Raw genomic sequence first — 24,945 nt, 5'->3', positions numbered from 1 at the left:
AAAAAAAACAAACGGGGGCAGAAGAGACAGAACTGAGATGATAACATATTGCTGGGGACCAGACACGTGACATGGAACACACAGAGGAACCCCAACCTTCTAGAGCACAATCCCCTCCGGTGCCAAGCACAGAACCCAAGACCTGCACATCCCATCACTCCTCTGCTCTCAAACTTCTATACAAGCCAGAGGCAGAGCATCCCACTCTACAAACAGGTCCCAGGGAATGACAACCTACTGCTATCTTACTGGCTCAGGTAAGAGAGACCTGATGGACGTAAAGGTTTGAACTGTGCTGATGAGTCACGTGGATGCCAGCATGACTGAATCTAGAAATTCAGACTGAATTTAGAATTCGGCGTTAGAAAAGTAACCTGAAAAGGGCACTGATATTTTGTACAGAGAAAACTCAGTTAAAAAGTTATGTAAGACTGCAAAATCAAGCACACAGACAGTATAGTCTGTAATCAGATGCCCGCGTAACTTTAATTGCTCACTTCCTGTGCATATCTACTGTCCAAAGATCTTTAACAACCACATACTACTTTTCATTCCTCTTCAACATTTTTCTGTTCAAGTAGATTTCTTCAGACAAGCTGAAATTACTGTAGAATCAGGACTGATCACAGTAACTTTTATGCAAGAGATTGATATTGAAAAACCATTAGGGAACAAAGCAGGGAATTACAGAAAGAAAAAGGGATGGCTAAGCTGAAAGCTGGTGAATGCTGTTTTGCAAAAATGGATTGCATCCTGTCAGTGCCATATATTTCCTTCATAATACTAAGCAAATCTTCTAAACTCATTTTTCCAAAGGTAGTAATTAATCACATATTTCCATTTTTCTAGATGTTGGGCTTGATTTCCAGTACTCCTGAGGAGTCATCAAGGCATCTGAAGTTAAGAACTGCACTTAAAAAAAAAAAATTAACCTGTAGTAGCTGGGTTGCCTAAAAGTTCAGGCACTAAGTGTTTTGAACTTGGTACCCCAAATCAGCAAATGCTTTCAAACTTAGTACAATCCCAAGCTTCATATATGTAAAATGCAGTAACATCACCTTGCCTCACTTCACAGAGATTACATGAAAAATAGTGTTTGAAACCTTTTCAATAGTAGAGAGCACTACTCAAAAGCCCAAGGCAACAATAACACATTTCTGTATTCAGAGCTAAGTTTCAACAATAAGCAGAATAAAGAGACTAAAATTCACATGGGTCATTGAACAATGGGGGGAAAAAAAAAATTGAATAGACGCTCGCTAATCCTACTGCCCTCTGCACAGAGCAAACTATGGTTAAAAACCGTATGTTCCAGCAGCCAACACCTGGGCTGCATAGCAAGTGGGATTTTTTAGGCATATCCTCATTTTGGAGTGCTTGAATTACATTTAGAGAAGACTATGACTGTAAATACTTTAACTTTCAAATCAGTAACATTACCAGCTAGAAAAGAACAAAGACTCTCCTCACTCTAAGGAGACTTCTGGGCTCTGTCAGTAAAAGCAGCAGTTTGTAGTGTGGAATCACAAGTGAGGCTGAAGTAAAGGATTATCGGGACAGTTTTGGGGACTTTGAAGTGAAAAATAAAGCCCTCTTCCTGCATATATACAAAAGTACTAACTTATGCAAAACAATATAAAGAAAAGATGACAATGTATTACCCTTTGCGCCTTCTCCAAATATCTATAATTCAGAGAACTAAAGCAGTATTTTAATTCTAATGCACTGATAAAGTCTAACCACCAAGACACTTTTAACGTGAATGAGTTTTCACCCCTCCACTTTGGAGAGGGGGACATAGCAGATGAAGAAGAAAGTACACTGAATAGCTCATGACTTCAGCTAAATACACAACTGCAATTCATTCAAGCTGTTTGGCTAACATCGGAAACCATGAGATCCAAGCCTGATTAGTTATTAAAGAGAGAAGAACCCTTGAACTGAGTTATAGCCTTTTCGTTAGCTACCATGTAATTTTATTTTTAACACATGCTATATAATTTGCAGTGTTTGTTGTAACTAATTCTTTACTGCTGGTTCTTCTACCGAAGAAACTAATTACATCTACTGCCGTCTAAGGCTAAACCTAAACCATCAGTTTAAAATTACTTGCATAAAATAACATATTTTGCCAAATGAAAGCATTAGATCCCAATCTGTCAGCAGTGAAGTTTCACTGAATGCAATTCAGCTCTATGAGCCATGCTCTGAAAGAAAAAATTCCCAGGTCCACCGAGTCAAAGGCTAGCACATTGTTTTACAAAAAAATAATTAGCAAATTTACAACAAGTCAGTGGTAAAAGGTTACAAAATAGAGTTAAGGTGTGATTTCACAATTGATGCAAGTCAATTTAAGCTTACATATCTGCCAAAGCAGGCCCCCTCATTCTCATCACCCCATACAGTCTTTCCACCCTTTCTGTTTGCTGGCACTCACATGCACATGAAAACATAGTGACCTGTCCAAGGATTTTCTCCAACTAGTTACTGGCTGAGTTTTCAGCCAGATAAGTATGAAATAGCTTGCTGGAAGACAATATGATTGCTGGTGTTGACCGTGCAGCAGGAGATGAAGACAGAACTTCCCCTTTTGGCATCAGCATAGAACTTGGATCACATTAGGCTGTGTACTTACGATTACCTTCAGGGAGTACTTAACCAATATAAATTTGCTACCTCCAAGCACAGGTACAGCCACAGGAGAAGAGGGTTGGAAACACCACAAGAGAAACAAAGACATTTCCTTTTTTCCTAAACTAATTTGTCCTTCATGTGGCTGCAGGACTCAATACATTCACCTATCAATCTCTCTCCTCTTTACTTTTTATGTAGTTACAGTTATCTCCAAAAACGTAACTAAGAGTGTGTATGCAGACAAGACTATTAAAAAAAAAAAAGTCTGATCATGATGGAGGCAGGAAAGTGGAAGACTCCTAGGGAAGTAACTAGAAACACATGCAATCCTGAATACCACTCAGAAGACTTTACTGGTAGTAAAAGTTTGATTGTGGGACTTTTTTTGTTTTAAAAGATCAACTCACTAAACAAAGGCATTCCGAGTGCCACGTATTACTTTTATTGCAACAAGGCTTAGAAACTACAAGCTCAGACTCCACTTTCCCAGTTGCTATAAAACATTAGGCAAAAAGACTGCCTGTGCACCGAGAACCTTTGAACGTTATTGCAGGCCTCAGCTCTCCATCAAAACCCAACACAACCCATTCAACAAAAATAAACTATAAACTACGACAGTCAACTGCTCTCCACATTTTGAGGGTAACAAAAAAAGCAGGAGAACTGACCTCAATTTACCAACTTACCAAAGCACCACTCTCAGATAATTCCATTAGCCTAGACTAAGAATTGCCAGTATTTATGCACAGAACACACGAGAGCCAGACTTTCTAATAATAGAAACATAACAAGAAAGAAAATAAGAGGGAGCAATAGTCAAATTATAAAGGTGCTGACACAAGTAGGAGGTAGCACCAAAAAATGCAACTGAATGGAAAAAGCTAGATTACTGTCTAAAGTTTGGGGAAAGACTGTCATCCTCCCTCCTTCTCGCCCCTACAGCTACTAGAACCTCTGGACAGTGTATTTCTCTTTGGGTTTTGATAAGGGTAGAGGCAAGTATATAAATCTGAGCACAAGACTCTGAACTACCCTAATGAAAAGTTAGGTTTTGATTTTTAATACTGAAACTTCACATAATCTAAGTACTAACTCTGTAAACTCTTCTGACAAATAGCCTGTGACTTGAACAAAGAACAATCCCATTTCCTTCCAAGTTATCTTAAAGATCATAATAAAGTTACATTCAAGATACAGTAACCCAAAGAGTTTTTTTCCCAAGCAATTATTTAATTTTAGGATGGTTTGGATCCTGCCGTTGCAGCTTTAAGAACAAATATTTAGGAAATATGGCCACTGCTGTATGAGCCATACTGTACTTCTCAAGCTGTTTTACATTTCATCAGGTAATATCAACTACATTTCTGGCAGGAAAGAAAAATACCAGTGAGACTTGTTACTGCAGAACACTCATATAGTCACTGTAATCCTTCTAAATGTATGCGAGCACTTAGCATATAGAAGTTTTATTGACACTATGGTCAGATTTTACCGTTTCTATGGAGAACTGCTAAGAACAAAACTATAGAGATACCTTATTGGCAAAGTCATTCAAAAGGCAGTAGCAGACAATTTTTTTCTTCCTTTTCAGAGTTTTGCTATCTTTTTTCACTACTAATATATTCCAGAAACAAGACATAGTACTCTGCATGTAATTATCTTACTAGTTGATTTCCATACAACAGCCATTTCTTTTATTGCATAAACCCACATATTCCCATCTTCTCCTTTAAAAATGGAGACAGTAAGTACTTTAGGTAATTACAGCTGTCACGGAGGGTTTGACAAATAACTTTTCTGCTCAATGTATGCTTTAGGCCACTGGGAAAGCTGTCAAATAATGACATCAGAGTCTACATTAACACTGGCAAAATGCAACTGTGCTTCCCTTCATATTTAACTCAGATGGTTTATAGCCCTTCCTTTTCTTATTCCCTGGTTGAGAACAAGAGTGGAATGAGCAAATGGGTTGTAATTCAATCCAGATAAAATGGGGACAGATAATGTAGGTTCAATGAAAGAGTATTAAAGAAAAAAGAAGCACATCCTTGCTTTGTTAATGAAGAAGATTGCTCATTCTTTATCATCAATAAGCTTTGTAAGCTTGAGTCATTTCCTAAAATTCCAATTAAATTGTAAGGGATGAGCATAAAGAACAGCTGCTTTCCCCTCTTTCAGTATCTAAATTATTATTACACTGCATTTCTTGTACATGAGCCATCCCACATGTACAAGAACATTAGATGAACTACTGTACCATGCACTGTGGGGAGCTACCTTCCCGCTAATCCATTCCAAAGATCTCAAGCATAGACCGCCCCACCTTCAATTTGATTTTATATTACATGATCTTAATTCCAGTCAAAGTGCAAAACAACCAGAAACTCACTATTACTTCAATGCCTGAAGTTACCTGCTCAGTTCTGAGAACAACCTTGAGCACTGATCTTTGTTTAAAAACCCTTGTGTGGGTCTTCACCATCTGGAAGACAGCAGTACCCAGAAGCAGCTGAGGCTCTGACATTACTAGAGAATTCACTTTCCAGTGAAAAGTTTAGTGACTGAGGCAAATGATTAATGAGAAACTTAATTTTTCCACTGATGCCTAACAGAAATACTATATTAACTTCCAGAATAAAAATGCAGCAAACCTGATCTGGTCATATGGTTTAGTTTTAGGTAGCCCTGCGAGGAGCAGGGAGTTGGACTCAATGATCCTTATGGGTCCCTTCCAACTTGAGATATTCTATGATTCTATGATCTGTTTATCAAATATTTTTCCAAAGGTAAGCTACACCTGCCAGAAGCTCAGCTCTGATGATTGTTCAGTGAGCTGTTAAGAATGGTACCTAGAAGATATTACAGCTTGAGCACCAGGGTTAGTATTATTGTCAGCTCTGAACTCATAAAAGATCCAAAGAAATGTGATCTTCCCATTGATTTAACGTTTGAAAATGTACCTTATGGATGACATCTACTTAAAGGGATTCTCCCCTTACCCATCATCAACCTCAAAATCTGCACAGAGCACCCAATTAAACTTGATCAAGCATCTAATCTCTAACACCCTGTTCCTACTGACCCGCTTTGCTGGTTCATCTGCGTTAACAACAGCTTCCAGGCAAGGCCAGTGATTCTGTTAAGGCTTAAGGCTATGCTAGATGCTGGTTTTCTAGCAGTGTAGTTACATTAATGAGGGATGTGATTCATTCCCACCTCTTTAGCATCGATGCAGTTACAGTGACGTGCAATTACTTTTGTTACTACAAGAACAGGAATGAGCTATACCAGTATAACATGATCCACACTAGAGAGGTGTCTATTCTGGCACATAAAAAGGAGTAAGCTTTGCATGTACATTGTTTTGTCTTCAGTTTTATAGTTTGGGAATAATTCCAATGATTTTTATGAAACTCCACATACACATGCCCCACTTGATGTGCTTTGAGTCTTTGCAGCACAGCAGGAAGGCACTCGCAGTCTGCTGTCTAGGGGGTTACTTAAAGCATTTATTTAAAGTGTTTATAACACCTAACACACATATACATTATACCGTATTATTTGTGGCTACTCCCACACAAAAGAATTGGAAGTTACACAAGAAAGAAATTGACGTGGGGAAAGAAGCGGATTAAATTTGTAGCTGAGCACTCAACTGAAAACTGGGGGTCAGAAACGCTTGCATGGATTTTTCTCCACTGCCCAGCCTTATTCAAAACAAAAAAGTCATAGAACAGGCCACGCTAAAAAAAAGGCACAAGATGAAGTTATTCACAGCAGCCTTCAAAACAGAGACTTTAAACAGAATGTGTCCCCCCAATAAGCTTTGCTTCTTACAACTTAAGAACAGTTCTAGCTTTTTTCTAAGGTTCATTGTGATGATAAATGCACAAAAGTGTATGGTATGCACTGCCGCTTATTAGCATTTAATGCTTCTTGAACAACTACAATGCAAATATTCATCACAATAGATGGGAACCTTGGTGGAAACAAGAATTCCCACAAATTGTTTAAGGGTACAGTAAATGAATAGTATTATAAACAAAAAGCCCAAATCCCTCACAAATGCCTATGTTGCATTTGCTTACAGATTAGCCTACTACACATTCATTGTGCAACTGCATTTGTAGAAAACACTTTGAACAAAAAAAATGTTATACCCTAACAAGAAGTGTTTTCTATTCATAGATATGTTCAAGTCAAACAAACCACATCTGTCTCAAGGTTTGTTTGGGTGGTGGGTTTTTTTTTGTATTAGTGACAGATTTTTGCATAAGTAGGATGTTACAGGACACAGTATGAAGTCAGACAATTTTAAAGGAGGCTCCATTTTGAATTACTTAACTGGCAGTGTATCAACACACTTACTAACAAACATGGTAACTTTCAAAACATGATGTTTGGAGTTTATTTCAAAGATAGTATATTTCTAAGCTTCTAAGCTACAACTCAACACAAATCACAAAACATGAGAAAATCTAAATGACTGCACAGGAATTAATCAAAGCTACAAACAAATGGCATGCTGACACTTTTTAAAACTACTTTTACTTCACTTATACAACTAGACAGTCAAAACATAAACTAAAACTGCTCTATATAATGCATTAAGAAGACTTCTATATCCTGCACAAACTCTCATTATTTCCCAAGTCTCATCTCTCTATTCAATACAGTAATACGTCAACATACCCCGTAAACTTGTTTTTGCTTATGATCAAGGTGCTTACAGGGAAAGTATACATTTTTAGTCTACTCCTATGAATATATTTGAGGAGCAGAGGGAAAAAACCAGCCCTATTGCTTACTGTACCTTGTAAAGTATTTCTTAAAAATTCTTAGTATTTTTATCCATATAATACAGGAGAAAAAAAGAAAAGGGACATGATTCTGTTCACAGTACCTTTCATATCTTGCTTATGGCTGTCAGAAATGACAATAATAGAAACATAAGAGCACAAGAAACAGCTGTCTTTAGTGTATGCACACCTGACAGCCCTTCTTGGAAAGTTAGTTTCCCCTGTCAACAGCACAAGATGAGAGATGGCGAGACTGCATATATATGTGTACATTCAAACACACACTCACATGTACATAACATCAGAACAAGAACATGCCTGGCTAAAACCACATCAGTGAGCAGCAGTACTGAGAAAAGCCTCATAACTCTTTTTTAAAACAGCCTCCAACAAGGGAAACACCTCCAGCGTGGAGACGACGAAGAAAAAACCCCAACAAATCGAGAGATCTCATCGGCCAGGCCCACGACGGGCAGAGGAAGGAGGAGTACCCCTGCAACAGCTCCTCCATCCTGCCTCTCAGGCGAGGAGAGGAAGGGTGGAGAGCAAAGGGAGGAGGCAAAAGCGAGAAGGAGAAACGGCCCGAGAGGAGAAATATGGCAAGCATCGCCTCCGGTGAGGAGAACTCCCCCTCTGCACCCACACATACACTCTTCAAGAGAAACGGGGGGGAACCCCCAAACATCCACTGAGGAAATTTCTCCTCCTCATGCATCCAGCTTCAATTTACCGGAGACAGCAAATTGATCACCTCAGCCTCACTCTTAGCGGGGGGGCTGGCTGTCCTCCCCCTCCTCAGGGCGTGGGGGGGGGGGGGGGGGGGGGGGGAGGACAGCCAGCCCCCCCCCGCCAAGCCCTCTCTGATGGAGAGCCGCCAGGCCCCGCCACACCGGCTACCCCCACCCCTGAAGCGCTTGCGAGGGCAGGGCAAGGCGTTTCTCCTACCCCCCTTTCCCTCCAACGCCGCGTCCCTCACCGGCCTGGGTGGTGTCGCTGAGGTCGTGGTTGGCAGCGCTGGCCCGCGGGTAGTCACGGAGCTTCCTGCCGCTCAAACTGAGGGTACCGCTGGCCGCCGCTTCTTCTAAGGCTCGGTCCAAGGAGCGGCTCCAGGAACCCGGGCCTGAGGGACCAGGTGGCGGAGGACAAACCGCCGTGTTCCCCGCCGGCATCACGGCAGAACCGCCCTCCGGCGCCCCCAGCACCGCGGCCGCCATTTCCCCCCCGCCGCCGCCGCTGCTGCCACTGCTGCTGCTGCTGCTCCTCCTGCGGCTTCGCGCGCCACTGCGCAGGCGCGGGGAAGCCCAGTGACCGGTAGGGAGGGCGCAGGCGCCAGCCTTGACAGGGCGCGGAGTACGCACGCGCAGCCGCCCGCCTGCGGGTACCGGCACGGCGCAATGCACTTCGTTTAAAAGAAAACCAAACCCGTAACATCCTCTTTTTGGGTCTGATTTTTCCACTCGCCTGGGGTAATCTGGCGTTCGAGGGTGCCCGCCTCTCCTTGACAACGGCTGTAGTGCCCGTACACCTTCTGAAATTCAGAGAAGTTCTATTTTACCCGCCTGGGTGGGATGCCGCGCCGCCTGCTCAGCACAGGTTGACTTTTGGGCGAGAACTGCTCACCGCTGCTGGGTGCGTCGTCAGACCCATTCCAGCAGCAAACGAAGGACAAAACGCACATATCTGAACTGGGTGGGAAAAGCACCGACTGCTTCGTGGTTTTTTTCCCCTGATGTCATCCATCCTTAAAAGGTCGCACTCTGCAATGTCCAGACAAATGCCAGCCTTGCTCTGGGGAAGCACGGATCAGCTGCTTGCACTGGAACTGTCGCGCGTCCGAACGCCGCCTGAAGCCGGCAACCGTACAGACTTGAGCTGGTAACGAAGAACAAAGCTGCAGATAGTCAGGTGCCAAGGCGCTCGCCATACTCAACACCTTATCAAACATATTTACAGGCAGTATTTTTTTCCTGCGCCACCAATTAATAGCAGCACTTCCACTGCTTACGCAAGCCTCCTGCCGGCATCGCACTGGAAAACGCGACTGCGGTCGTTTATCAGGGTGTTCACGCTGATCCTGTAATACCAGGTTTAGATTACAGTGACTTCTCGCTAGCAAGACGCGTCACAGCAACATGAAAACCAGTGCTTGGGCTGACAGATTAAGGGATCTGGTACTATAAGCACACCAAACCACTAAATTAGACAGTGCTACTGAAAAATACATTAATAGCTGACACATTGAAATGCAAGTGAGCTCATTCGGTGCCACTCCAAGAAGTGCTTAATTTTCAGGATATTAAGCTGGGCAATTAATGCAAGCCCTCTTTAAATTAAGCTGCTTTTTGGTATATTCTTCAGAATGTTTAATGAGAATTTAATCACCAAGAACCCCTTGAAGGATATCAGAAAATCCATGTAATCGATACATTGCCCAGGTGGTTGTAACAGGAACAAGACAGTATGAAACCTGTAACTTTTTATTTAAAAAAAAAAAGCAAACTTAACAGCTTCAGAATAGATCAAATGTAATAACTTCTCCAAAAAATACCAAAAGGTACAGTGTAAAGCATCTTCTCATTAAATACAAACTAGCATTTTTTGATGCATTGCATCAATGTTTTGCATCTATGTTGATGCAAAAGGATTTTTTTGTTGCATCCTGGCACATGGAAAATGTATACACTGAAACAGGATGACTGACAACACTTTATCTACTCAAATTCTAACAGTGGGACATTTTTTCAAAAAAAAAAATTTCCTACTAGTAATTAAGAAAAAAACCTTAACACCATTACGTTTAGTTTGCTTCTGCTAAGGTGTATTTTTCAACATTAAAAATAAGGGTTTAAGTACTATATAGCATCAGGATGCACTCTGACTTTAAAACCGCTATACAAACAACAGCCCTTCTACTGTCAAATGCTCTTCAACATTGAAGTTCTCAGTAAATGCTAGTTAACTTGTAATTTGAGATAAAAATGCAAGGAAACCAACCCTGTAAGAAGTCAAATGTAAATTCTTCAAGAATGATAAAAGGAATTAAGCCCACTTCAAACACCATAAACATTTCCGGATGCAGCAAGCCAATCGTTCTTTTACCTGACTGTACCTAAATCTCATTGCTATAGAACAGCGTTAGATTCATCAGTTCCTGGTCTGGAAGCAATTCTGAACAGGTGCCTCAGTTTTAGGGATCATATAAATTCAGACTGAGGATGCCCCAGTTGTTACCATCCTGCAGATTCTGATGCACAAAGCTAAGCTTAAAGCAAGTGACTGTGTGCTCCTGCTTAATGCCTTACACATGCTGGCAAACCGAGGGCTTTCTTCCAGCAACGTTCCCCAGTTTCAGCCAATTTCAAGGTGTCTGACCACTTCTGATCAGCTTCACGTCTCACCTCTCTTTGGTATATACAAACAAGTGCCATTAGATTGCTTGCCTCTGGCTATTTGTAAGAGCCAGAGAAAACCCTCTGGGGCAAGGTATGCAAGATGAGAATCCTACGTCTGGGGGGGTAAGGAACTGTACCATACCACTGACTTCCTTGTGAACTGTTGTATTTATTCCTAGGAAATTATTCAAAAATGTAAAGTTATTGCATTAAGTTTATGAAAAAACTTACAAAAAGAAACAGAAAGCAAAAGTTTAAGAAAAAATAGGAGACAGACATACTCCATTTACAGAGGAGGATGATGAACTTGAGCTATTCGTAATATAAATTACTCTCATACTGCCTGTGCAGTATTCCTCCAATATGATCTGGACCACTTTTAAGGATAAGAGTAGAATAGTCTCCATCCCAATCATGTATTTTGGGTCTCAGCTAACAGCTTTATTTGTGAAAGTGAGGATGCAAAACATTTAGTTTTCAAGAAAGGAAAAAAACTGAACTTCAAAAGCACAAAGAAGTACAACCAATGCTCCCATGAAAAATGCTGCTACATCACTACCAAAGTATTCACGGACTGAGGCTCTGTGCCAAACTGCAGTCCAAAGGAAAGTTCATAGGCAGTCCCTAAAAAAACCCTAAAATGGGGTTTGTAATGAAACACTTACACAATCTTTACCATAACAGAGGGGTGAAAGAACAGATACTGAGCACTCCTAGACAAAAAACCCCAAATTTTAAAATTTGTGTTTTGGTTTCAAGGTGAACCAAAATCCGTGTTTGTCATCAGCTGGGCAACAGAATCTTTTCCAACCAGGTGATGGTGCCACTCCAGCGGATCAGTTTCCCCACTTTCCCCCCTCAGGGCATCATGTCTTTTACCATTCAAAGTAAAAGTAATAAAGATAGATAGCTCTGCCACCATCTTAGCAAGAAGTCTGGAGAATTTCAGTGACATATGCTGTATTCTTCTGCCCACTTTTATCTCAGTTTCTTAGGTAGGTGGGATCAGTGCTCAAGTCCATCTGTCAGGTTAGCCCACTGTTACAAAACGACTTCCTTTGTTCTGAGACAGCGCTGTTCTTTGTTCCTTCAGGATCCCAAAACGTTCGTTCAATGTCATCCCTGTCTGAAAAATACAGTCATTTCACCACAAACATAAAAGATGTTAGGTTAATTTAATCAAAGTAATGGAGACAAGAAAAATTTTTTTCCTCATTCTGTATCATCACTTGACTTCTTAATTGCCTCACTTAGATTTAAAAAAAAAAAAAAAAGAAAAAAAAGGAGGTTTAATTTGATTTAATCATTTCCCGCACCATTTAAAAATCAGATTGGACTATACATCAAGAGCTAGCATTTCTCAGAATTCATTAAGAACACATAGTTACACAATGTCAAGACTGAAAGTCTACTCAAAGTATCGTACGTTAAACTGAGGACAGACAGACTGAAAAAGGGAACTTTCACTACACTCATTTCCCCACACAGATTCTATGCAACATCAACAAATGCAGCATTTTAACCGTGTGAATGCAGGTTGCTTTCCAGTCCACCCAGTTGAGGCAGTAGACTGGAGTCCAAATGTTCAAATTAATTTTACAATACAGTAGTAAACTATTTTTGACATATTGCTTATTCACGGAAGGACCAAATCCAGACCGACACACTGATCCCATGTTGTTTTCTACAGCTGGCAGTAAGGAGCTGATTACAAGAACAGCATCTAACTGTCACCCTGTAAGAATTCCTTCAATGACAGCAGTAAGATTCCTGCACCACATCGCCTGTCTTCACGAAACTTGTGAAAAATTGCTTATCTTTCAAGCCTTTACGTCATCACATTTGAATTTTTTTTTCCTAGATGCATAGCAAAAGTTGCCGTATAAATTCAGCTGTCAGAGTTCCATGCAGTTTAAACAACTGAAAGAAGCTCATCCCTGAATTACGCACAGTTGCTGATTCAACTGTTCAGCAGGAACACCAGAAGCCTTTTAGAAACATTCAACATTTTAAATCCCATTTAAAGCATGTGGGCATGCATGACATGAACTAGAGGAACAGGAACAGTGAGTTGAGTTACTTGCTTGAAGTTACATTGCAAGTTAGTGGCAAAACTTGAAATGGAAACAAGAAGTAGTCACTAGTTCCCTCTTTCTGTGACTAGCGAGTTTAGAAGGAAAGTGCCTGGCTCACTGACTTTTATCTGTCTTGAAACTACTTCCACAGTTAAGGAAAGAAACTGCATTTACCTGTTTTCCAACACTATTAATATCAAACTGCAATGGAACCCCTTTGGGAATCTTCTTCTCTTCAGATTGGTCCCTCTTCATCAGAAATGGTGGCACAGGAGTACAAGTTAATCGTAATTTCTGGGAACTGTGAAAGAAGAATGTTACAAAGGACACAGTGAATACGTGTTTTATGCAATAAAGCCTTAATGCTGATAGAGGTATGAATTTTTCATCAGGCCATTTGATCAGGCTGGCTGAATAGCTGGAGGGCACAAATTCAAGAAGGTAAAACTCAGGCAGAACTTTAAAAGGGTAGCATTTGTTATTGCTATCAGACAGCAAGTGTCCCAACAGGAAGCAATCTTACCTTTTATCTCTCAATCCTACTGACAAATGCGTAATTTGTGGTTAATTATTCCCATAAATAATAAAAAAAAAAAATTGGTACAGTCTTCCTTACAGGTAAGATGCTACTAATAAAAAAACTACTCGAGATTTTTAAAATAAAACACCTCATGAAACAACAGTACCGTCAACTTCCCAAAGACAAATACAGCAATGCTTTCTTTAAGCACAACTCCAGCGGTATCTTTATGAATCAGGGAGGAACTATTACCATCACTCATCAACTGGATGCTCATTCATTTTCATTCAGATAGGGAAGGAAAACAGCTGCAATACGGTCTGACTTGGAAGAGGCAAACAAGGTGAAAATCTATCAGCCCACCACTCTTCAACTCCATACACCACATCAAGCTCCTGACTGGGAGATGCCTTGAGAAATCCAGCTGTGATATTATTCAAACACAGCTCAGAAACACTCAGAAAGGGGCCAGATTTAAAAGTCTTCACAAGAAGCTGTGACCTTGAGGTCACCAGAAATACTGTCTGCAAGGAACTTGCTAAATTGCTCAGAACAGCTATTTCAGCTATGTTGAGAACATTTCAGAACTTATTTGAAAACTCACATCGGGGTTATGATTGCTCCCGGGTTGTCAATGGATACAGTCAGAATCCCTCCACTCGTGGTAGAAGTTCGCCATCTAGTTTGAAAACACAGAAATAACTTACAAAAACGTTGCAGAAATTTCAGTCTAAGTATCTTTAAATGTGTGTCCAAAACACTGGCTAGTAAAGAATGTACAAGCTTTTGGAATATAGGCCAGTACGAAGACCACATGCAGTCAAACAATCTACAAGAAGCTTGGCCAGTGATTCTTGCATCTTTTACATTATCTAAACCTATTCAGGTGAGCGCTAGATCACATGCTGGCAAGGTGTACCAGAACTACAGCACTGACTGAAATGTTCACTTTTTTAAAACATTCAGTTTCCTTGCCACAGATGGGGCCAAAATGGTCCTCACAGCAAATCAAAGAGGTGACAGACTGCAGGTCTGTGGCATACGCTGCTTACTCAGCCTGTTGTGTTACCAACAAACAAGTTGCAAAGAGCCAAGCAGGCACAGAATGATATGGGAAGAATACATGGGGGCAGAGCTGAGTGTCCACCTTGTGACCTGCCTTGCTTATTTCCAAACTGCTTCATAGGCTTATGTGTATATTAAATAAAACGGAAATTACATCAAGAGCTCAGGAGAACATTGACATTTGAATTTTTCTTCCAGTCCATGCAGTATTCATGAGTGGTAGAGATTAGTCTGATCCTCTGAAGCTACCACCTTCCCCCTCATTCCTGCAAGCGTCTTATGCAAACAAACTCCTCCTGGTTAAATTAGAAGATAATTTAGGAAATAACTGAGAATAGGGGGAGGATCACTGTCACTCAGTTGATATGCCTACAGGGAAAAAAAAACCCATTCAATTATCATAGCCAGGAAGCCAGAACTAAAACGAGAATCATATGAGTAACCAAACTGAAGTTTTCCAAATTAAATACTTACTGACGAGTTCTCTTTATTGTCTGATTATCAAGATCATCTGTTGACTGCACTTGGGCCTGCACCTGAAGACACATCAATACAGACACTGGATTTGAATAGTGTTTCAATTCCCATTCTAGCAGCTGGAGATACAGCAGTTCAAAAACAGAAGTTTAAAGCTGTTTGTACACTCTGCACAAACAGGGTTGTACTTTCAGAGGGACTTCAAAGATAACTATCCTATTACCTTTGTAAGACATTGGAAAGAAATTAAGAGTACAAAATGATTTAAACAAAGTTGTCAATGACAGTAACTTAACCAAGAAAGAGATGGAAACATTTTTGAGGACTATGTCAGCAAACACACACTTGACCAAGATACACCAAAACGTTACTGGGCCAGCAAGAAAAAACTGGCTAGTTCCTAATCTGATTGATGTTAACATACATAATATCCAGTAGGCCACTAAGTCCCACTGCTGTTTTAAAGGACTTTGGTTTTGCTTTTCTTCCTCCTGATCCTGTCTGTAATTCTGCAATCCATGTGGATGGAAGACAGCAACTACCTACAGTCACGATGGCAGATGTAGAATGAGGGCACAAATGAAAACAGAGAACACCACTATCATTCACTCCATGCTCTCTATTCTCTTGATCTCACTCAAAACAACTAAAAAAATCCTTAACTAACTAAAATAATAACTAAACTAAAATAAATAACCCCAAAATAACAAAAAAAACCCCAAACCCAAACTATAACCAGTTTCTAAAACGTGTTTCTGCTCTATCCTTCACCCAAAGGCAACTTTTGAAAGCTGCACAGTGCTTTCTAACATTGACTTTTAAAAGGAAAAATGAATAGCTTGCAACTACCCTCAAACACTCTGACAAGTTCCATGCCCCTCAGGACAGTCCAGCTACACTGGAACAGGAAGCAAGACTCAATGGGTTACAGTCACTGAAGAGGACAAGTACATTTCCCTAGAAGAACCCACGCCTATTTCCCAGTCCACCTGAAGTTTCTACCCAGATCTGAAATTTGAAGTTGATTTATTAATATCAGTGTTATAGGTTAGCTTAGAACCTGTGGTACAACTTTGTTGTTGTTTTCAGTAATTTTTTTACCTTCAGGCCCCTTCTAAACAGGAAAGTTGCTTGACGAGTGTCTTTCTGCTGATTTAGTTTGTTTCCAATTCTGGCAAAAGTGGATGGCATGTTACTCCTGTAATATTTATTAAAATATAGTTATCAAAAGATCCACAGATAACATCTTAGAGAGACCACTATGAAAGTCAGGAAAGTGCCCAGTACATCCCCCTAAGGACATCTGCAACGCTGCCTCTTTGAGGCTGAACATTTCAGTTGCAGTAAGCTTCTCATCTACTAGGAACAAACCACATTACTCATAAATGCAGAAAGCACTTCTGTTACATAGAAGCCTAGCAATTCTACGTCACAGGACAGTATGATTATTAATTCTGCTTTTTACTCAGTATCCCCCAGGACTTTAAACATTGCTGATTAGATGAAAAAAAGGAGCAGTCTTGATATGTATAAAGAAAGTGTGTTTACAGTTTCCACAATAGAGTCACATAGTGAAAGTTTTCATCGTGGAGACCAGTTAAGATGCAGTTCATAACAGACATGTTAATTCCAGCACAAATAAAACATGCAATAGCTTCCATGAAACTGAAGATAGCACTAGCTTCCACAAAGGCATTTTATTTAGAAAGTTCACTAAACCATAGCTGTCACTTCAAAGCTACAGAAAGCCACACGCTGCCTGTTTCCATATAGGCTGCCTCTGATTTAAATGAAGGCAGAATACCAGGTGCTCACAAACAGAGGTACTTCCTGAGTGTTCTACACAGTAATAACTATCTGGCTTTGTATCAGGACCACGTTTGTCCCATGCTCGGCTTCCAGGTTTGTAGAAGTTCATACACATGATAGTCTTGACCCTATCACTACAGCCAGGACCAACCGTCTTCTCTTGGACTCAGTCCTGTCAAACAAGACTCACTATGGAAAGTTGTCAAGAAGAGTTCAAAAGCAGACTTGGTATTTTACCTTCTGTTTAGCGGGGCAGGCCTCCTGAGGGCTGGAGCTTGTTTTCTCTGCATTTCAGATTGTCTCTGCAGGTTTGTTTTCTTTTTCAGAACTGGATAATTCCGCTGTGCATTCTTAAAAAACAATAAATATATATAGCATATACGTATACTTTATACACACAAACACTTTTCCTTCAATTTCTATTTACAAACTGCATATAGAATACATTTGGCTTTGCCTACCTTTCACAGTCTAGTATAATTTGAAAATATCTTCTACACTTTCATGAATTCTATATTCCCTCATTACCAGGCAAAAGAAAAAAATAACAGCAGAGCTTAGCAGTTACTTTTTGATTACTGTATCTCCCTAAACTGACAAAACACATGCTCCACACGTCTTTAAAATTACTCTTCTTCACAAATCCAAAAACAATGCCCATTCTACAATACTGACTGAGATGGAGCAGGCAACAATGCACTGGAGGAGTGCAGAAGAAGGAGCCTACTGATGGAGTTAAGTATTTTGCAAAAACTTCCATTTTTTGTAACAGGCACATGCTTAACACCTGCATGTCGGCTGAATCACTGGTTTGTAACAAAGCAATGCAAAGACAAGAAATACTAGTAAGTGAGGTTTTCTTGTAAAAATACAGTAACTACCTCCATACTTGCACAGAACATACTTCTGTACTTCAATTTTCATGACTTGCAACCCAATTAAGTGATAAAAAAACCTTTCAAACCTAGTCATTAACCACCCCCCTCAAAACAAACAAGAACTCAGCTAACACATCCCCAGTTTAACAAAAGGTTGTACCAGATGTCTCCATTTTATATTTCAGTAGCACTGTTCTGAAGCCATTGTGTTTCCTTTTTTTAATCTGTTCTTACATGAACCACTAGAATTGCATTACTTACCTTCTCGCTAAGTGGCTGTCTGTTCAGAGGACTAATTCCTTTGCGTGAACCCATTGCTTTCTTGGCTGCCAAGCCAGTTATAACTCCGTAAGAACGCTTCTTCCCTGCTATCTTCTTTCTGCGTCCCAAATGATTTTTACCATAACCTGCAACAAGCATGAAGAGTTCAACAATTCTTATTGGAAGAAGCAGCTTATTGCTTTAAGATGCTATGCAGGCAATGCAAGTTATTTGGCTGCACACTTCGAGCCTCAGAGCAGAAGCTGTCACTACACTTGAAGACAATTTGGTCATTCAGTTATTTTAGCAGGTCTGGCCCAAGCCCTAGCACAACAATAATCAGCTTCTCATATAGATCACAGTTTTGCTCTAGTTCATTGCATTAAATTCTGTTGAAAATTTGTTATTTGACGTGTCTACAGGGACAACTTCAGAGTCATTCTGGCATAGAAAAACTACCAAAATACTCTGAAATGGAACTTCATCAAGTGCTGAATAATACAAAACCAAACCAACCAACGAAACAAAAAAATCCAGCTCCCCACCCATTCAGCAAACTTTAAATTACCAGTTTAATTTAAAGAAAAGGAAAAAAAGCAACTTCAAAGCTTATTTATTTAGATCAGTGGTTCCCAAGACATGACTTAAGAAAAAAAGAATATAGCAATTGGCCCACAAAACCATATTAAACAGCGTATGAATTACATCACATTTAAAGTGTTTTCAATTAGAAGTCTGCATGGCAGTCTGGATGAAACTGAGAATTGAAAGCAGCCTTTGAATATAAAAGGCTTGTAAGTCTGAGGTCTGTAGTATAAACATCTGGAATCTCCAGTTACAAGGGTTTGGTTAACCCTGTCTGGAGCCATTTAACTTCACACTATGAATATAGACTGTGCTTCAGTTTTATCCCCAAGTATCATCCTCTTTAGAACCTCAGACTGCAAGATAAATTCAAGACTAAGGAGTCAGCTCTACAGCAACAGACACAGCTAGCTTTGACATATCTGACTTCATAGCATCGATAATAAATCTGTGCTTCTTCATGAGACAGGAGCCATCACATGAGGTAAGCCATCGATCAGAACCTAATTTAGCTAAATTTGCCATGGAGAAACTGCTGTGTACCCACATTTTGTGGATGGTTAGCAAATGCTCTTCTTTTCAAATAGAAAAGCTGAGAAACAGGGTTATTTAGGCTAAAAGGGACCTTACGAGCTCTCTGGACCAACCTCTGCTCAAATAAATGACAACCTCAAAGTTAGCTCTGGCTGCACAGGGTTTTGTGCAGTTGCATTCTGTGTACCACCAAGGACAACTTTTATTTGAATGAATAATGTTCTTCTCTCTGTTTCTCCCCCCAAAAGCTGAAAAGAGTCCGAGCTCAAGTTCCTCGCTTCTTTCCAGAGAGTTTGGCAGCCACTTCTAAAACCACAAGGAACTGAATGCTGTTGACCATTTGTAGCTGTCCACAAACAACAGAGGACTTGCTACTTATCAGAATAACTGATAAGTTATTCTGCAACGGAGCAGCAATAAATCTATTGGTCATAAGCTCCTAATAACTAGAAGGCTCAGAAGAACTATTTAATGATACCTTCTGCTCAAAAAGCAGTATAAAAGAGGTTTGCTTTCAATGGGAGAAAATGTGTGGAGCTGTATAGGAGGGAGCAGTTAAAGCTATTCACAACGTTTCAACATGTCATGAATCTGGCAATTTTGAGAAAAAATGTTTGCTTTTTCCTAGAACAAGGGCAGGCAAGGAGGGAAGGTTCCAAGAGAGAAAAGTCACTGCCAAGACAGTTGTATTTAGAGTTTTATATTTGCAGCTCAAGTTCCTCCTAAAATTCAAAGTTCTAATACTTGCTTCTTTTGTGCCCTTTGGATCATCAACAATTGCATTTGACAACTGCGGTCATAAACAGAAGCCTACGTCTTTGATAATCTACAACTTAAATTCACTTACTCTTTCACCTACACAAATATTCTTAGACTTGGGCTGACTGATGCAAAATATTTTCCTGCACTGTCACCACTTTAGTAAAGATGCACAAGTTAAGTAACACTGCTATGTTGACCTGTACAGAAAGCAGAACTCCTCTGAACCCTGAGCAACACAACATTCCACTGATCCCCAAAGACATTTGTGTCTAAGATGTTAACTATGAGCTGCTGCTACAACAAATACTAAGCATCAACAAAGATAAAATGGGGATCACTGTGAATACACCAGACAGATGTGTATTTGTTTTAAATGAATGCTATTAAACAAGAAATTGCATGTATTAACTTAAACATTTCATTAGCTTGGATTGAGGTGGTAAGCTTTCTGATTAGACAGAATTTTTCCATATTTTGACAATCCAGTGTTAAAAAGGTACTTTTCAAAACTAAACATAAACAAAACCAGTCTATACTTCAAGCAGGTGCTGGCCATGTACTGGCCTAAAACCTGGGAATCATTTTAGAATAGGACTCCTGTTTATTAACCCCCCCCCGACAGTTACTCAGGGAATCTACAGTAAAGCTGTTAGTGTGCACTCTTCCTCTCTTCACTCCCTGCCTATATGATATTTTTCCCCACTTTCGTATTCCACTGTAAAAACATTGGCTTAAGAAGGCTGACATGGTGCTTCCTTTGCATCCCAAGGTCTTAACAAGAAAAGCCGACTCAGACACTCTGCACTATCCATTTATATATCCCAGAGGCAGCATTACAGTCTGCAGTAATAGCTATTTTGGGGAAGCCTACTAGGAGAATTCTACCTAGCAAATATAAATATACTGGCTTTTTTGCACAAAGCTCTGAGCTCTGGCAAGGCCTCCACATTTCCTAATACACAGGCTTTGGCATAAGTACTCTTTCTGTCCATCTCTGAGAAGGGACAAAGTATTAACACAATTTCCAAAATTAAAATAAATTTTAAAAATCAGAAAGAAAGCAAATCCTTCCTTGAGTCAAATAGAGCCCATGAAGCACCTAAGCTCCCTGTTGGCCAAACACGTCAATGACTTTCTCACACTGAACCAGAAACAAAACCAAACATAAACGGATCACAAAGAACTGAATTAGAATCAAAACTGCATATGACACTATTCGAAAGATACCTGAATTGACCACGTCAATCCACACATCTTCATTAGAATCATAGAATAGTCTGGGTCGGAAGGGACCTTTAGAGGTCATCTAGTCCAACCCCCCAATTGTAACCAATTAGGTTACATTTCAGCTCAAAAAAAATACTGCACAACCCACATTATGTTTGACATACACACCTTTCTGCTGTTGGATTCCCCACTTGGAGCCTGGTGTCCTGAACTGTCGAGTTCGATTCTGCTGAAGCCCTCTTTTCATTTTGGGGGAATACTGTTTTCTCTCTTCTTTCTTGTTCAGTTTAATTATATCATCTGTACACAGAAAATAAAAAAGAAAGATTTGACACATTGCAGACATATTCTAGTTCTGAAGAAAAAACCCTAGCAGGTTGGAGTCATGGGAAACAGACCAGTTAATCTTGCAAAGCCAGCACATACAAGCTAAGGTTCCAGAAACATCTCTACAAAATATCCAGTCCCTGTTAGTCTTACAGTACTTCCTTTATAATATAATGCCCTAGCAAAAGAGAAGCAGTTCCGTATATCCAGAACATCCAAGAGACTTCAAAGATCGTGGCATTCCGCCCAGCATGAAATTTTAAATTGCATGACTACTTTAGTTTTTGTATATCATTAAAGAGAAGGTAATCCCACCACCAATAGCCTCTGCAGATTCCAGACAAAATGTCAATTCAAGCCTTAGTTCTTTCATCCTAAGTTACTTAAGAAAAATCACAGAGAAAGAATTCAGCCTATCAGTTATCTTCATGTGTTCACTGAGGTCGAGATGATGGGAAAAAAGCAAGCAAGACTTCTCTCCCCAGGTATCTGCAATCCAAAGCAATCATCTTATCTATTGTCCAGGGAAACAACGTTGAACAAATTATTAATCAGTTTAAGAATATGTGTAAGATAATAAACTGATGAAAAGTGAACAGCAGGTCTGTCGAGTCCAAGTCATGCCGCACCACTTTGATTTCCTTCACTCATCTGGTAGCTGGCTCAGGAGATAAGAGTAAAGCAGCAGATGTGGCATGCTTTTATTTGACTATTAGTTTGTTTACAAAAACAACATAAAGGAAAATATCAAATTACGTTTACTGCATCTAGATCAGGAAAGCACAACTGATAAAAACATTATGTTTCAACAGGGAACCACCACAAAGCTTTGACATCCTTTTTTGAGTCAGGAAGAGATGGGAACGGGGTTACTGTATTTAACAGAGTTCAAATGGAGTCGGATGGGGTAGAACAGAGAAAACAGCATTAAAAAAAAAATTTTTAAAAAATCACAACATATTGTTATCCAACGTTTTCTATCCTGCTGAAGTAAAGCTAAGAGAAAATCAGCTTACTTTGCTGCAAAAATGATTGGAAAAAATCTATTAGGATAAGGAATGCTGACACAGGTCACTCAGGGTTTGATTCCTATAGAATCTTCTTTACCAAAGGGATCATCCCTAGAGCAAGGATTCCCAAACTATCCTTTTTCTACGACAAAGGAAACCAAAGCTACTTCAAAATGGTACACAGCTCCAAAATAGCATAAACAATCACTGCTGCCAACAGCAGAACTCAACCAGGAGCATTAGTTGAACTTAGCACCACTAATAAAGTGATGTTCAACAAAAACTAAAACTTCCAAAACTGTAAGAGCAGAATATGTAATTCTGCGTAATGGCAGCTTCCATTCCTATGTACCTACAATACAAAACTACCACGTTCAGAGAGCACGGATCCTTGCGTCACAGTTCATCTGCTCCATCTTAAATCCCATTTTTGTAAGTTAGCTGTTGCTGCACACAGGCTTACAAGTTTTTAAACAGAAGAACTTAAGTTTCAGCTATTCTCTTATTTGGGGAAATGAAGGATATCTGGGATTTTATGCATTTGTTAGCTGAGACACACTGAAGCATTATCCTATCTTGGCTGAGATCAGAGATCAAAGCTACAGCTAGAACAGCAGAATAATCTGGGAACATTATCAAACTGGACGCTTAGCTTCAGATGAGTTGCAGGTAACACACCAGCAACAAAAATAGGTTTAATCTTTCTTACTACATGAGAAAATATTCAATGTTAAGATCCAGATCTTAAGATTTCCTAGATTAACGTCGTGTCAATTTTTTTGATATCATAACAAGTGTGGGATTGCATCTTATCTTTGTTTACACCAGACCACACAACTTTGACTTGGGGACAGTAAGCGTGGATGACAGTGTTCTCATGCAAGTTACCTTTGCAGGGAAACAAGTTAAGGGACACACTCCCTCACAACAGCTTCTTAAACAAAGCGTCACTGTGACACCACAACAGTCCTTTGCAATTTGGCATTAGTCAATGTCCAGGACATGCAGTAGTGGCTAACTAATTTGGTCAAGTAAGAAACATTAGAATATATGAAAATAGAACTAGCCACTCAGAATCGATAACTCTATTAATCTTGGTAACCTTGGAAACAAAGATTCAGTGTGCTATACTATAATAGATTTGTATGAATGCTGTAATGCTACTCCACATTCAAACTCTAAACATCATTTCACAAGTTATCTCCACTGTCAAAACAAAGAACTCTACTGGATCATTTACAGAAGGAATAATTGTACAAATCCTCTTATTTTAAGGTGGTCCACAAAGGCCGAGTCTACTGTTAACATTCTAGTTCACACCGTGATTTCACTTTTTGAAGCAAGTCTCCTGATGGTACCTATCTACCATGCTCTGGTAGTGTCACGGAGCAGTCTTGGGAGTGTACAAAACCAATTTTTTGGGATAGAAGTAAATGGGAAGATGCACTCCAGGCATGCACCAAATGTGTCCCCAGCTGTCAAGGGGACTCGGTGCATAGGACCGGAACAGAATTACTCTGAGATACCTCTTTGAAATATAGGTAGCGTGGATATCAGTTTCTCAGATACACTCGAGAGACACAGCTCTGCAGATCTGTAATGAGGCTGTGCAACTTCCTAACACACACAACCAATGGGAGGACAGGGAAGAAAGGGGTAGATTGCCACAGGAAACTACGTGGTAGAGACAACATCACGCTCGACCTGACTGGTAAAGTATTGCACAGGGGCTATAGAGGAGACTTGCCATTACCGGCTTCCAAACCTGGGAAGAAAAAAAAGGCAAGGCCGGCTGAGCCGCAACCTAATCACCCCCGCCCCTGCAATTACGAGCGGCAGGCGAGGCCCTGGGACGCTCGCCCGGGGCCACGCAGCAAAGGGCCCGGGCACCGCGGGCCTGACTGGCGACAAACGCACGCAGCGCCCCGGTCTTCGGCCTGCTCCGGATACCCAGATGGAACAAAGGGTTCACCCCGCTGAACCCGGCTCCTCCCTAGCTAGGGACAGTCACCCCCGGGCGCCCCGCTGCCCCCGGGGGCACAGCCGGGCCTCGCCTCCCGTCCCCGCCACGACGGACCCACAGGCCCCCGAATCCTGCCTCGCATTCCGCCCCCGCCGCGCTCTAGCTGTGGTAGGGTCCTGCCCCCCCTCCCCCGCCCGACTTGGCGCAGGCCGCCTCCCTACGCCCCCCGTTGGTTCCGCCCGCGCCGGTGCCCCGCAGAGCCCGTTGGTTCGTGCCGCCCCCCCCGGCCCTAGCGCTTGGTTCAGCCCGCGCCCCTCCACCCTCTCCCCCGCAGCGGCGGGCCCGAGGCGCTCTCCTCACCGAGGGACATGTCGATCTTCTCCAGGCTGTCGCTGCTGCCGTTCCGGGCCCCCGCCGCAGCCGAGGAGCCCGAAAGCGGCGCCACAGCCCCGAACCCGCTCATGGCTGCCCGCAGGACCACCGCCGCCTCCCCTCACCGCCTCAGCCGACGGCCGGCGGGCTGCACGCATGCGCAGGGTGCGGCCGCGCATGCGCCGCGGCCCTCCCCCGCAAGCGCTGGCAGCCCGCGCATGCGCAGGAACCTCTTCTCGGCCCCGGGAGCAGACG

General features: G+C 41.1%; 2 protein-coding genes across 18 annotated transcripts in view; both read right to left on the bottom strand.

Annotated features, from left to right (window-relative positions):
* Nucleotides 1-8,656, bottom strand: part of LRCH3 (leucine rich repeats and calponin homology domain containing 3) — a 71,320-nt gene extending 62,664 nt beyond the window's left edge. For 15 of the 17 annotated variants that reach the window (XM_076341157.1, XM_076341164.1, XM_076341169.1 and 12 more), the window contains exon 1: nt 8,410-8,615. In XM_076341157.1, coding sequence (XP_076197272.1) covers nt 8,410-8,602 — 193 coding nt within the window. In that variant the 5' untranslated portion in view covers nt 8,603-8,615. Of the gene's footprint in view, nt 1-8,409 lie in introns of all 17 variants that reach the window. The other 2 variants (XM_076341168.1, XM_076341160.1) reach the window with 2 other exon arrangements.
* A 1,240-nt stretch (nt 8,657-9,896) lies between these two features.
* Nucleotides 9,897-24,828, bottom strand: FYTTD1 (forty-two-three domain containing 1). The gene is made up of 9 exons (XM_076341153.1): nt 24,679-24,828; nt 21,187-21,318; nt 17,911-18,056; nt 17,009-17,121; nt 16,064-16,160; nt 14,960-15,021; nt 14,025-14,099; nt 13,075-13,201; nt 9,897-11,951 (listed from the first exon to the last, which is right to left on the bottom strand). Exons 1-9 carry the CDS (start codon nt 24,779-24,781, stop codon nt 11,856-11,858), a joined length of 951 nt encoding a protein of 316 aa, XP_076197268.1. The 5' UTR covers nt 24,782-24,828; the 3' UTR covers nt 9,897-11,855.
* Nucleotides 24,829-24,945: the final 117 nt, after the last annotated feature.

The sequence above is a fragment of the Aptenodytes patagonicus genome, chromosome 6, assembly GCF_965638725.1.
Source record: "Aptenodytes patagonicus chromosome 6, bAptPat1.pri.cur, whole genome shotgun sequence".
NCBI lineage: Eukaryota > Metazoa > Chordata > Aves > Sphenisciformes > Spheniscidae > Aptenodytes > Aptenodytes patagonicus.
This window is presented reverse-complemented; position numbering and strand designations above follow the sequence as displayed.